We start from the raw sequence: 14,877 nt of genomic DNA, 5'->3' as shown, positions 1-14,877 counted from the left end.
AAGACAGTGCTTTTAGCTGGACTAGGAGCTAATCCTGAAATATTAGTAAAAGTTTACAGCGCCTCCTTGATCTTTCTAACCGAAACAACATCACCATCAACAAATATGAATAAATAATCAGCAAACGACACATTAAAAATTTTCTCCATAGCACATAGGGCATGATATATATAAGAGTTGTTAGCCGCTTGTCGCAACAAAAGAGATAATACCTCCATAATTAACGTGAAAAGGTATGGCGATATTGGATCTCCTTGCCTTAACCCACGTTTGCCCTTAAAATACCCATGAAGATTGCCATTAATACACAGAGAGTACGAAACTGTGGTCACACACGTCATGATCCACTTCACCATTTTCTGATGAAAACCAAAGCGAATAAGAATTAACTCCAAGAATTCCCAGCTGACTGTATCATAAGATTTATGAATGTCAATTTTAAAAGCACACCTAGCCGGGCCCCTGTTAAGGTGATAATTATGCATCAATTCCTGCGTGAGGAGGATGTTGTCTGAAATCTTCCTACTCGGCACAAAGGCAGATTTACATCACATTTCTGCTATGTATGTTTACTAAGCATGCTAGCATCATTGATTTCATGAACATTTCTACTATGTATGCTTACTTAGCCTACTTAGTACATGGTTTTCACATGCTACATAGGTTATGACATTTGGTTGTTTAACGGGACAATAATACATTCATTAACACTAATCATGCCGCTCGGTAGTATGTAATGGTACCATAGGACTTGACAAATCCCGTTTCCGACTTCCTAGGTTTGTTTGGAAGTTGGGAATAACAGAATCCGATATACATAATTTAGATAAACCTTTAATTTGTTTAAGGGTTTGTCGCCACAGTCGCAAGGCTTGAATGTATGCGATAAACATTACTGCATAAATGTTCGTATCCATAAAGCATTGTTTTCTGCAAAACATAACATTTGATTTAAACTTAGGTTTATTCAAAAACTTTGTTTTGTACATTTTCATATGGGGTTGAGTATATACTAATTATTCACTATACATGACATTTGTTTTGCACATAGACATTATCATATAGTTTGAGTAGATACTTTCTATTTTCTATACATTTCATTTGGGTATACATGATACAGTTTACACATGACATTGAACATGGGTTACACATAAACATTTTGACATCCGTTTTAAACAAGACATTTTGGTTTATTATTGATAAGTGACTTATATAACGGGGCTATGTGTTATATGATAAAAGCATGGTGGATACGCCGCTGGTACTTCCTATATATAAGTGCTTTTATTGTATTATACATTGTTGCGTTATCTAAACCACTTCGACAAGACATGTAACATTTTATACAAGTACACCACATTGTTTTACAAATTACACATTTTATACAAACTCATTTATACTTGGTTATTCATTTAACCACGTACATCCTTTTATATCATTGATTTTCACATTGATTTTCAAATGATTTTATAAAGGAAAACGTTTTACAAGGTTCATGACTACATTTTTGTTAAACACTTCTTTTAACTACATGTCATGAATCCTGCATAAACAAAATCTATGTATCTCACAGGCATTTTTATGCTGACGTACATATTTTTACATGTGTTTCAGGTGCTAATGCATGATGATGTTTGTGCTACACTTAGGCGGACTTGGGCCTTAGTGACTTAAAAGATAGTTAATTGTTGGTACACAATGTCTATCGCCTACGTCAACAGTCTAGGTCATGTCAAGTAGTTTGTAATAGGGTTTAAAGTGTCAAAATATAATGTTATTTGTGTATGTAGCCATTTCGCACGAAATGGATTATGTAAGGCCATTTCGCACAAAATGGAGTTTGCCATTTCGTGCGGAATGGATCTAGTCATTTCGTGAGGAATGGATTCCCTATAAATAGGGATGTGGGGTTTTCCATTTGTAACGGTTCAGTGAAAGTTGCCACGATGTGCTGTCAAATTTTCTCCGTGTATTAACGTCTAAAATCAATGGAAACTTAGTTTAAAGTGTATTTCTCTGCTTCTACTCATTCTAACACCGATTCTCAGTTAGTAGATTGTTTTCGCCTCTCTAGTGACTTAGATTTGACTCAGACCAACTCATTTAGGTCGAATATCGATCCTACAAGTGGTGTCAGAGCTCAGGATGAGTCAAATCGGCTGAATCAGTGCTTTGAATGGTTTAGAATTCTCTACTTCTACTCATTCTTAGATTTTTGAACAATTCCACGGACAAAATGGACTGATCTTTGGATATAACGTGTAAACCACCATTTTAATCAATCCTTCAAAGTTTCAGACCTTAATTCGGACTAAAATTGATCAAAAAGTGCCGAAAACATCATTTCGCATGAAAATGTGCCATTTTGTGCGAAATTTGTGTCCATTCCGTACGAAATGAAACATTTCATGTGAAGGTTGACCATTTCGCTTGAAAATTTCAAAAAGTTCTTCATTTCGCACGAAAAGGAACCTTTTTACTCATTTTGCACGAAATGACATTCCATTTCGTTTGAAAGTGTGATTTCGCTTGAAAGTTCATATCGTTTGAACTCATTTCGTTTGATCCATTTCGTTTGTGAGTCCATTCCGTTTGAAAGTCCATTTCGTGTGGAAGTCAATTCGTTTGAAAAGTGATTTTTTTAAAAACTTGGAAAATTTTTCATAGTTTAAAATGGATAACCAAGAATTTTATAACATGTTTTCCGGAGGGGGAATGACAGCAGTTCAGACTCTAGCGAGTATTGTGCAGAACGTGAACATGGAAAACGAGCTTGGTACAATGCAAAAGCCACCAAAGTTAATGAACACTGATGAATATTCAGGGTGGTCAGAGAGGTTTAAAACCTGGGTACAGGCAAATCATTTTGAGTGTTGGATGAAAATTGAGTCAAAGTATGTACCTCCGACGAATGGATCAGGTATTGAGAAACCAATTGGCAGCTTAACTCCACTTGAGCAGGAAAGCTTTAAAGCCGAAAAGAAAATGATGAGTATCTTGCAGCAAGCAATCAAAGAAGATATTTTAGTTCTGCTACAACATTAGGATAACTCGTAGTCTGTATGGATGCATTAAAAGTGAAGTTTCTTGGAAGTGTTTCGATGATAAAGAGCAAAACAGCATTGCTGAAAAAGGAGTTTGATATTTTTACGGGTATCAAGGGTGAGTCAACAAAAGAGTTGATCGAGAGATATTGTCATTTGGTTGTAGGAATGAAGCGTTTGAGTATTAACAAAACAGATGAAGAATGGGTTGACAAGTTGGCAGATGCTTTACTGTATGATGAGTGGGGCACATATTTGTTGATTTTGAAAAATAACTTGGAATATGTTGGTTTCAATCTAAGCACGTCCATCGAGAAAATTGAATCGCATGAGCTTGAACTTAAAAAGATTAGAAAAATGAAAGCTTCTAATGTACAACAAGATGTTCAATTGTACTACAAAGGAAGCTCACCAGCAACATCTACTCTAAGTCCAAAAATACATTTAGTGTTGATTCTACATCTGGAGTTTCTCAAAGCACACCAAGCAACAACCATTCACCATTTACAAGCTTTGAACCAAATCCTAAAGTTCAGGGTTCACAAGAACAAGCTTATACTCAAAGCTCTTCAGGGTCAAACAATCAAGGTAGGGGTTCTGTGCAATATAGCTATGAACATCAAGAATGGTCAAGATTTTACAGAATCAGCAGTAAAACAGCATATATCACTACTTGCTTCAGTACTTCAGTCCTATGAAAGTCTTGTTGCTGGGAAAATTGGAAATCCTGACATGACGAAAGAAGACTACGATCAGATCGATCCAGAGGAGCTGGAACTCATAGATATCAAGTGGGGTATGGCAAGTCTTGTAAGAAGGGCACAAAGATTCATGGAAATAACCGGACGAAATAGTCACGTAGGACCTGATTGTAAGCTCGGGTTTGACAAAGCGAAAGTTACGTGCTTCAAATGCAAAGAAAAAGGGCATTTCAAACGTGAGTGTCCAAACAGGGAAGTAAACAATCATCAGAATCCGTTCACAAATGACTATTACCGACAAGCAATCTATCACAAATATAGTCAGCAGTCATTCAATCCAAGACCTCAAATTGAAAACAAACCAGAAAAGGCTCTTTTGGTTAATCAGGATGATGAGAAGGTTGTAGAAGGGTTTAGTTGGGATAAATATATTCCTGGTGAGGGTCTGGCTATGATGGCAGAGATTATTGATGAGTCAGAATGTGTTGTTGAAGATGAGGAAGTCGAAGAAGTAATGAGTGAAGAGAGTCTGGCAGAGCTTGAAGAGGCAGCAGCAGAAGTTTATTATTATCAATCAGAACAGGAGATTATTGCTACTTCTTTTAAATCCATAATGCCTCCTAACATGTTTGATTCTTTTGCAGGATTTTTCAGTGAGCCAACTACAGGTTTTTGTCCACAATATGACGTCGAAAAAGCTCCATTTGAAGAAATCATAGATGTTTCTAAAGAGATGAATAAAGAGACTCTGAAGGAGATAGCTGACAAGGCGCTAATGGTCAAGCTGAAAGAGGTAGACAAAACTCAAGAGTCAGAGTCTGTCGAAACGGAGTCTGTCAAAACGAAGTTTGTCGAAACAGAGTCAATTGAAAAGGAGTCCGAGTTCAAATCAGAAAATCTGGATATTAAATCAGGAGAAAAATCAGAGTCTGAGTCAGACGGGTTTGGTAAAACAGAAATTAAAACTGATAAAGAAGAAAAGGTTTTTGAAAAGATCAATCCAATTTCTGAAACACCATGCGAAAACTGTTTAAAACCCTGCATGGATTGTCTTGAAAAAGACAAACAGTTTCAAGAATTGAAGAAATATATCGACGAAGTAAAATTTGATCTTAATGATATGAAAGAAGCTTATGACACTTTATCACGTTCAATCAAAATGATTCAAAAGGAAAGTTTAGAAAATGATAAAGCTACTAATTTGCTAAAAGCTACAGTCGTGGATAAGCAGATGGAGATTAACATTCATCTGGACACAATCACATCTTTGAAAAAGGAACTTGAATAAATGCGAATTGAAACAGAAAGAGTTGATAAGAAATTGATCAGTTATATTGCTTCATCTTATGTTCAAATTGTTCCTCAACAACCTGATGATAAACCTGTTTTCAACAATGTTCCACCCCCAATGTTGAATCATTATACACAAAAATATCCAGATAGGGTGGAAGCAGCTTTGAATCTCAAGTTGAGAACTGTAGAGAATGAGTTACCAGAAAACATTGATGTTACATTCTCTCCATCTGATACAGACAACGAGTCACAGGTGATTAAAACTGTTGTTGACAAAGTGTTGGATGAAGAAAGAGATAACTCAGATTTCAGTACGGTTAAAACTCATTTGGAGAATTCCAATTCTGATTCTGAAGATGATGGAAACTTTCTGGATAAGTTCATACCAAAATCAGATAAAGTTGTGAATGACGATTCGATCATTGTGGCTTACACAATGACCGGAACTGACAAGCTCTACACTGATTTTGAATTTCCGATTCAGAATGCAAAATTGGAAAATGTTGAAAAGGTTTATAAGCTTGTGGAAATTGACATTTCAGAGGTTAACAACAATGCATTTCTTTCAATACCTAAAAAATCTTTTGTTAAAAACCAATCAATCAACAACTCAGGAAAACAATATGAAAGGGTGGGCAATGGTGGTAATAACAAAAGAAATGGAAACAATTTCAAAAGGAAAGGTGTCGGTTTTGAGAAGAAAATTGCTAAAAAGGAGGTTAAGCCAAAAGAAAAGTTAAGTGAGGTGTTTGTGGCGGGAAAGAACACAGTTGCTGAAAAAGATTATATCTTTAGCCAGAAAGCAGTTTATGATTTCAATGCAGCCAAAAAGTTGAAAGATGAGACTAACAGATCCACTTTTGTCAAATATGACAAAAGAATCTGTTATCGCTGCAATGAAATTGGTCACATGGCCAAACAGTGTGTTAAAAAGATTGAAAAACCTTTTTTTCAGAAACCCAAACCTAAAACTTCAAATGATGTTAAGGGTAAAAAACTGATGATTTCCCCCGTGCGTATTTTGAAACGTAGTGAGTCCTTGAAGTCCGAGGACAAGCCAAAATCAACCTTTGAGATTGGTGAATCTTCGAAAACTCAAAAGACTTCAAAGGTTTATTCCAAAACAAAAACATTTCAAAACCAATCATGGGTGGAAAAATCTAAACAATCGTTTGAAGAAAAGAAAATGGAAAAGGTCTTAAAATCTGAATCAAAAGTTTTTGCAACCGATATTGAAGAACTTGAATTTGAATTGGACAACTTGATTGATGAATTCCCACCAATCAAGGAGGGAGATCTTAAATCAAAGACAAAACCTGTTGTTCCAAACGTTGTCTTCAACATTCCAAAAGTTGACATGTCTCGTGATATTATGTTTGGTAGTGTTCCAAATGTAAAGAAATCTTGGGCATCATTGTTTGATTGAATGTCTTTGATGTGTGTAGGGGCTTCCGAGGTCGATCATCTCCAAGTGGATCATGGATAGCGGCGCCTCGAGGCATATGACTGGGATGTTAGCATTACTCTATGATGTCAAATCAATTAATGGAGGATATGTTGGCTTTGCGGGAAATCAGGGAGGAAGAATCGTTGGTGAAGGAATTCTTACCAATGGAGTTGTAACGTTTGATAAAGTGAACTACATCGTAGAACTTGAAAACAATCTGTTGAGCATATCGCAGATTTGTGACAAGTCGTTCATAGTTCATTTTACAAAAAATGAGTGTTTGATTATTAAACCCGGTTTTAAAATTCCAGAAGATATGGTGTTGATGCGAGCTCCACGTGAAAACGATTTGTATGTCTTAGACATGTGCGCCGCAACAACAACAACAGACAAAAAGAAACAATGTTTTGTAACTAAAACAAAAGCAACTGAAAAAGAATCAAGAATGTGGCATCGTAAGATGGGTCACATTCATGTAAGAAAAATGAATTTCTTAGTTCACAATGATCTTGTTGAAGGTGTTAGTCTGAAAATTTTCCATCTGAATGATGATTGTGTAGAATGAAAAAAGGGGAAGCAAACGAAGAAGTCACACCCAAAGAAGCTTTTGAACTCCATCAGGGTACCGCTCGAAAGGCTCCACATGAATCTTTTCGGACCGGTAAATTTAAAGAGCGTTAGTGGAGATCTGTATTGTCTTATGGTCACTGACGACTTTACAAGATTTTCATGGGTGATGTGTATTGAAAGAAAAGATCAAACGTTTGATTCGTTGATGATTTTATTCAAAAAGATGGAGATGCTGTACAAACTGCCGATCAGAAGAATTCAAAGTGACAACGGAATAGAATTTAAGAACAATCGTATGCTCGAGTTTTGCAATGAGAAAGGCATTCTTCATGAATTCAGCGCACCGTATACTCCACAACAAAACGGTGTCGTAGAACGAAAGAATCACACACTGATCGAAATAGCTCGTACTATGTTAGCCGATTCAATTACCCTAATTCTCTCTCTAGCATGGGCGATTTTTTGTCTTCTCTTGTAACCCTCAATTTCATTCATGAACGTTGTATAACAGTCTGATTTATTGGATTGTTGATTCAATCAACACATTTGATTCGAACTTGTTAGCAATAGTGATTGTCTTTGATCTAGGGTTTTTCTTTTTCTGATTAATCGCCGACCCATACTCAGTGTTTCAACATTATTGGAATAGTGATTAGGGTTATCGATTCATTGATTAACCTGAATTCCTATTTTGATTAGTGTAGTTGCATTCGGTATAGTGCTAGATTAGGGTTTGTGATTGATTTCTGTTGGTTTTTTTTCGTTTTCTTGGAGAGAGTCTGCTGCTTGGGTGTTACGTGACTAAGATTGCATGGGGATGAATAGTGATGGTTCGGTGAATGAGTCTGGGGATATGTCTTCGAAACGTGGAATAGGGTTAAGGGTTACGAATATTGACGGCAACCTAAAGCTTCCAAGAAGGGGTATGTATTCAACATCTGATGTATCGATCTTGGATGGTCTGTCAAAAATATCGAAACCGGTTGATAATCCTTTGGCTAAACCTGTTACGTTCGCAAACTTGGCTGCGCAAAAACCTACACAGATTCGTTTAGATGAAGGGTATGAGAATGTGTCGTTCTTTGACTCCCAGAACTTGGAGAAGATGCACGGCGAGCTTGATATCGGAACATCATTAGGAACCGAGTCAATTGAAAAAACGACAAACAATGGGAAGCCAATGTCCTTTGCTAATGCGGTTAAATCTAAAAAGGAGGCAGTTAAAGTTAATTTCAGGTTAATATTTTTTTTGGGTAAAGGGTTTACCCCGGTGATTTTATATATTCACAACCAATAAAACAAGTAGTGAGGAGACGTCCACACTAGTTCTTACATGAGACATGCCCCATGCAAGTAAACCAAAGAAACCAAACTACACATCAAAGAACAACTAGTCTATCAACTAGAAACAGCAAAAGAAAAATGCAATTTAGATCCGATTAGCCTCCATCGTCGTTCACGGTTTCCTCCGCAATCCCCCATTCGTCTCGCAATCTAGTAACATTGATGCATTGCCTGAATTTAGCGCCCATGAGTTTGTATCGGATGGTTTTCAGAATTGTATCACGTATAGTATCCGGAGGTCTCGTTTGATTTCTAAATAATCTCGCGTTTCGCTCTTGCCAAATCACATAAGCGGTCGCTCCAACCAAGAGTTTACTAACATATAAAGCTGCGGATTTCGAACTCCCTCGAGCCTTTAGCCAGCCAATAATCGAGCTCCACTTCGGATCCACTCTAGCCATACCCGCCTTCTCTCGAACCATGAGCCAAATTTTAGAAGAAAAACTACATTCAAAGAAAAGGTGCTCATGGGAATCGACATTTTCGTAACAAAGCAGACAGCACATCATGTTCATATTTTTCCTCCTAGATATATCCCACTGAAGAATAATATCTTGTGTCAGAAGCTTCCGACGCATGATAAGCCACATTAAGAACGCGTGTCTGGGAATACATTGAGGAAACCACACTAAATTAACCCAATCTATTTCTTGCTCCCTAGACCGAACCGAATGCCAAGCTATAGAGGACGAAAAATCATGCGTAACATCACCTTCCTTCCAACATAACCTGTCAGTACTATTCGGATTCAAACGAATATTGTCAAGCTGATCTAACATAGGGAACCGAGACCTCCACCCCTCCGGCCACGCCCAGGAGGTGTCTAGAAAAACATCCGCAACTTTATCATTAAGCCTAAACCCTGCATTAGTGATCACACGAGCCGAAATAAGGTTGGTGAGAGGCCCAAGCTGACTCCATAAGTCGTACCAGGCTGAAGTATCATTCCCATTCCCCAACTTCGACCAGATGTGACTTCTCAATAACGGTCTGATATGCAGAAGCTTCCTCCATGACCAACTACAATTCGACCCTTCTCTACACGTCCAGAAATTGTGGTGCTTTAATCTATACGAGTAAATCCAAGCAACCCATAACGAATCCCTCTTGTTCAGAATACTCCAGGCATGAGACGCCATAAGCGCCTTGTTTACATCTCCCACTCTACGAATACCAAGCCCACCTTCATACTTTGGGACACAAATAGAACTCCAAGAAACTTTAGCTTTCCCTCTGTGAAAGGAAGCTTCTTGAGACCATAAGAAATTCCGCATTTTAGCCTCCAAATCTTTAATGATGCTAGCTGGTAAAATGAAAACGGATGACCAATACACATGCAAAGCAGCCAAAACAGAGATAATAAGTTGTAATCTCCCTGCAAACGAAAGAAGCTTGTTTTTCCAATTAGCTATGCGTTTCTCCATCCTCTCAACCAAAACATCACAATCTTTCGCTAAGAGTCTGGTTGAAATTAGAGGGACCCCTAAATATCTAACCGGTAAAGATCCCTCCTCGAACGGCAAAACATTCAAGATGGCCTCTTTGACAAGATCGGAGACATTACAGAAAAAAGCAGTGCTCTTTTGAATACTCGGAACCAAACCAGACATGTTCGTGAATTGTGTAAGCGATTCCATGATGAAGCTAGCCGAATGAACATCGCCTCGAGCAAAAAGGAACAGGTCATCTGCAAAACAGAGGTTAATAATACGCTGCTTTTCACACCTGTTGTGAAACTTAAACGAAGAACCCAGCCTCGAACCATGCTGAAGAATACAAGTTAGGATTTCCATGACAAGCGTGAAAAGATAAGGAGAAAGTGGATCTCCTTGCCGCAAACCACGTCTTCCCCTGAAATAACCATGCACTTCCCCATTAACACATAGAGAATATGAAGGGGTAGACACACAAATCATAATCCACTCCACCATCTTCGGATTGAAGCCAAACCCAACGAGCACGTCCTTGAGAAAACCCCAATGAACCGTGTCATAAGCTTTTTGAATATCAACTTTAAAAGCACATCTAGGCGGACCATAGCTTCTATGATAGTTGTGCATCAGCTCCTGAGTGAGCAAAATGTTGTCAGATATCTTCCGTCCCGGGATAAAAGCCGACTGGTTGATGCTTACAATTTGGTTCAAAGAGCCCTTAATACGATCCGCCACAATCTTGCTAATACATTTATAGATAACATTGCAACAAGCAATGGGCCGATAGTCCGTAACTGAATAAGGGGTGGCCTTCTTTGGAATAAGAACAATAAGAGTGTTATTCAACTCCCGAAGAAGCTTACCCGTATTGAAGAAATCAATTATGGCATTCGAAACATCAAGACCAATAATATCCCAAGCACTCTTGAAAAAAGCGGCTGAAAACCCATCTGGACCAGGGGCTTTATCGTTCCCAATGGAGAACATAGCTAGCTTAACCTCTTGGCTCATCACCGGACGAATCATATGCAATGCATCATCGTCATTCAACCTTTTCGAGAAAAGCTCCTGCGTTGGCCGAATGGCTATAGCATCTTCACTACCGAGAAATTTTTCATAATGAGTGACAATCGCCTTAGAGACATTTTCACCCTCAAACATAACCCCTTCTGAGTTTGTAATAACATCAATACGAGTCGAATGATTTCTGCACTTCAAGGATGCATGAAAGAAAGCCGTATTGGCATCCCCCGCTCGAAGCCAATCCACTTTAGATTTTTGTTTTAGGAAACGCTCTTCATCTAGACAAGCCTCTTGAAATTCAGCAGAAATCTTTATCTCTTGATCGCAAAGAACAACATTTAACGGACTACTATCTATATCCCGCTGAATCGCATCCAGCTTCGAACGAAGCACCTCCACTTTCTTATGCAAGTTACCCTGTTGGAACAATAAAGCACGAAGCGGATTTTTTAACAATCTGAGTTTTTTCACCACTCGAAATTGGAGTACCCCTTCAATATTAGTATCCCACGCCTTTTTAACAGTCTTCAAAAAACCCGGTTTATAAACCAGAAAATTTGCGAACTTGAACGGTCTATGTTTACTTTTACCCGGCTTTGGGATCTTTAACAAACACGGACAATGATCAGAAAGACGGTACGGATGAAAAAAAGCCACCGAATTGGGAAACGAATCAACAAACGGAGTGTTACCCAAAACTCTATCAATTTTTTTTAACAAGCCAGCTCCCTTTTTTGGTTTTTGACTCCATGTGTAATGCAAACCTGAGCTATTTATGTCGAACACTTCTATTTCCGAAATACAATCTTGAAACTCTCTCATACCAGCCGATATGTTAGACACTCCCATAGACTTATCATCAAGATTGAGAGCTGAGTTGAAATCGCCCAAGATAACCCAAGGATTATTACCCACAAGCACCTTATGCTTAGACAAACGATACCATAATTCCCTTCGAGTAACATAATAATTCGCTGCATAAACAATGGAACAGAATAGTACTTTCTTGTCATGCTTAAATACGAGTTGGAAGTGCATAACTTGCGAAGATTGTGAGAGCAAAATAACATCAAAAGTACCCGGATCCCAGCCAGCAATGATCCTCGTTCCCTTGTCACAACTATTTCCATTCGATGTCCAATCCCAACGACGAAACACAGAAGAACAAACCTTGTTAAGATTATCAACATTCACATGGGATTCAAGGATAGCACAAAACGACAAACTATTTTCTTTTACAATCTGACGAACCTCCTGTTGTTTCAGAGGGCGGTTCAACCCCCTAATATTCCAAGAAGCAAGACTAACCATTGGAAACAACTGGAGAAGGAGTGCTTGCCCCTTGAACTTTGTGCGTCCCTTCCATGAGAAAATCATCCATCTCACAATAACCTTCCATCACCTCGTCTTCATCCGAGTCCTCATTACCATCTCCAGCCGATTTACTTCTTTGGCCTTGCTCCTCATTCACTTCATTCAAAACATCAAAAGGATTTCGAGACACCACATTAGTTGATTCCGATTTAGACTTCCCGTTATCTTTCCGATTAGTAGAAACTGGACGATATTCAAATTTTGGCTTCGGTTTATTGACATTAAATCCCACCTTTTTCGCTGCCTTCTTCCCTAGCACAGTAGTATACCCATCGTCGTCCACAGTAGGTTGCCTCTTTGACGGACCAGGATCCTGAACCGGCTGCTTCATCTTTCTATCATAACCCGGACCCTTATGTTGTTGTTTTTTATCTTTTGACACTCTAGGAGCCTGCAGAGGACAATTCTCATGGGTGTGCCCGAAAACACAGCATCGGCCACACCTATGAGGACACCATTCATATTCAACGTAGACCTTCTCCTTTACAAACCCATCCCCATCAAGACAAGGAACCGCAATCGTTAACTCTTCTTTCAGTTCAGAATCTGCTGAAATTTCTACCAGAGCCCGAGCGTAGCTGCTTCTACCCCACACATCAACGCACATAGACGTGGTGAACGAATCCAAAGCCTTTGGCACACCAATAGTTGTAGCAATTAGACTTAAACCATCCTCCGTATACGCCGCTAGAGGAACCTCATGGAATTTTACCCAAACCTGAACCTTTTTCACTTCTTTTTTCTCAAGCTTTAACGATGGCGACCACACTTCTAAGAATAACGGTTGTGAACGAATAATCCATGGCCCCTCAGTAAGAACCTTTTGCATACCTGCTTGATCAGCAAACTTGAAGAAGAAAAAGCCGTTGCATTCATCATCGACTTCTGCAATCCATACCGCTTCCAATTATTTCTAACAAAATAGTCCACCACGGGAAAAGCAACCCGATCCCCCAAGAAGTACCCATATAGCGTGTTAGCAAGCTTATCATGCACTACTCTGACCGATTCCCTAGAAAGGACCACATCACACCCGTCCTGTTTCTCACTCGTCTCTAAGGAACGAAAATTCACTTTAACATCCGCCTTATTCCTTTGGACCACATTAGCAAATGAAAGAGTCTCATGGCACTGACCAGCAGTATCATCCTTGCTAGTCGTCGACGAAGATGCTCCAGCAGCAAACAAGTTTTCCACAGGTTTAGAAATACTCATCAACCCATCCAAAACCGATGCATTCGACGTGGAAAACATACCTCTTCTAGGAATCAAAGGGTTACCTTCAATATTAGTTACACGTAGTCCAATTCCACGAATTGGAGCTGTACCAGGTGTAGACAATTCCTCAACCACCGGTTCATTCAAGTATTCAGCACCATCTACACTTAACGGAACATTCGTAAAATCCTTGAGCGATTCAGGCGGTTTACCACGATCATGCAGGACACCATCAGCAATTCCACCCGGCTTGGAACGATCATCCATAACTAGTCACTCACCTCTCACTTGAAACCAGAATATCAAAGAAGCATGCACACGTAAACCAAAACCCTACTGCCGCCACCAACAAGAACGAAGACAAAAACCCTAAATCCTATAAACCCTAGAATGAAACCTGATCCCTTAATCAATTAAACCTGAGCACCAATCTAGCTAAAATAAACTCAGTTATCCGCAATCAGTGACTACCAGTTTAATAAATCAGGGTTCTTGAGTCAAAACTAGAGCGGCGATTACAAGAAAAAACGAAAAAAACCCTAGTTCTAGATCGATCCCTAGTGCTAACGAGTTCGTTATAGAGAATTGGAAGAACAATCCTCTAATCACAGACTGTTATACACAAGATCACGAAGAAAAACTTTGGATTCATGAGGAACGAAAATCGCCAATAGGAGAGAGAGAATTAGGGTTCATGTTGCCTACTCAGTTTTTCTTTATGTAACATTTGTGCTTGAAATCATTGTGAACAGTTCAATTATCAATAAAACAATGTTATTTTGATCCCAATGTTTGTTTGGTTATGTTTTACATTTTTCATGTTTTGACTTTTGTTCAATTTTAAACTCCACATCGCTTTCTGGAGAATTATACGCAAACTAGTGCGTAAACGTACTCAGTTTAATGCGACAAATACTCCGGAACATCAACATATACTTAACATACCTTAAATAACCTTTACATAACTTAGAAATAAGTTTTGAAGGCTTTGGTATGGCAAAAACAAGTTAATTCGCTTACAGGGACTAAACCTGACAAACTGCGAAAGTATGATGATTCGTACTAAAACAGACATTCCGGAACATGTCCATAAGTTAAACATACCATAAATATCCTTTACAAAGCTTAGAAATAGGCTTTGAGGTGTTCGGGTGCTAAAATAAACTTTTGGATCATTCAGGGACTAAAAGTGTCAAAAAGTGCTTAAGTTTGCACTTTCGCGCATAACTTACGTTCTGAATACATCCGGACATCCAAAAATTTATGTAAGCATCCTTATATTATGCCTTAGGTTTGGCATGAGAAAAATCCATTCGTCGCGCAATTTAGATCATTTTTCGCGCTTATGCGCATTCCCTCATAATTAAGCGAACATCGCAACCGTACGGCCAAACAAACCGACATCCGGGATATTTCCAAGCATATTTCAT

At 38.7% G+C, this 14,877-nt stretch overlaps 1 protein-coding gene across 1 annotated transcript; it reads right to left on the bottom strand.

Annotated features, from left to right (window-relative positions):
• Window positions 1-8,494: 8,494 nt before the first annotated feature.
• LOC110865195 lies at window positions 8,495-13,714 on the bottom strand. Its single transcript, XM_022114456.1, has 3 exons — window positions 13,061-13,714; window positions 12,164-12,977; window positions 8,495-11,829 (listed from the first exon to the last, which is right to left on the bottom strand). The coding sequence occupies exons 1-3, from the start codon at window positions 13,712-13,714 to the stop codon at window positions 8,495-8,497; spliced, it is 4,803 nt and encodes a 1,600-aa protein (XP_021970148.1).
• Between the last annotated feature and the right edge of the window lie 1,163 nt (window positions 13,715-14,877).

Source organism: Helianthus annuus, chromosome 1 (genome assembly GCF_002127325.2).
Source record: "Helianthus annuus cultivar XRQ/B chromosome 1, HanXRQr2.0-SUNRISE, whole genome shotgun sequence".
Taxonomy (NCBI): Eukaryota; Viridiplantae; Streptophyta; class Magnoliopsida; order Asterales; family Asteraceae; genus Helianthus; species Helianthus annuus.
This window is presented reverse-complemented; position numbering and strand designations above follow the sequence as displayed.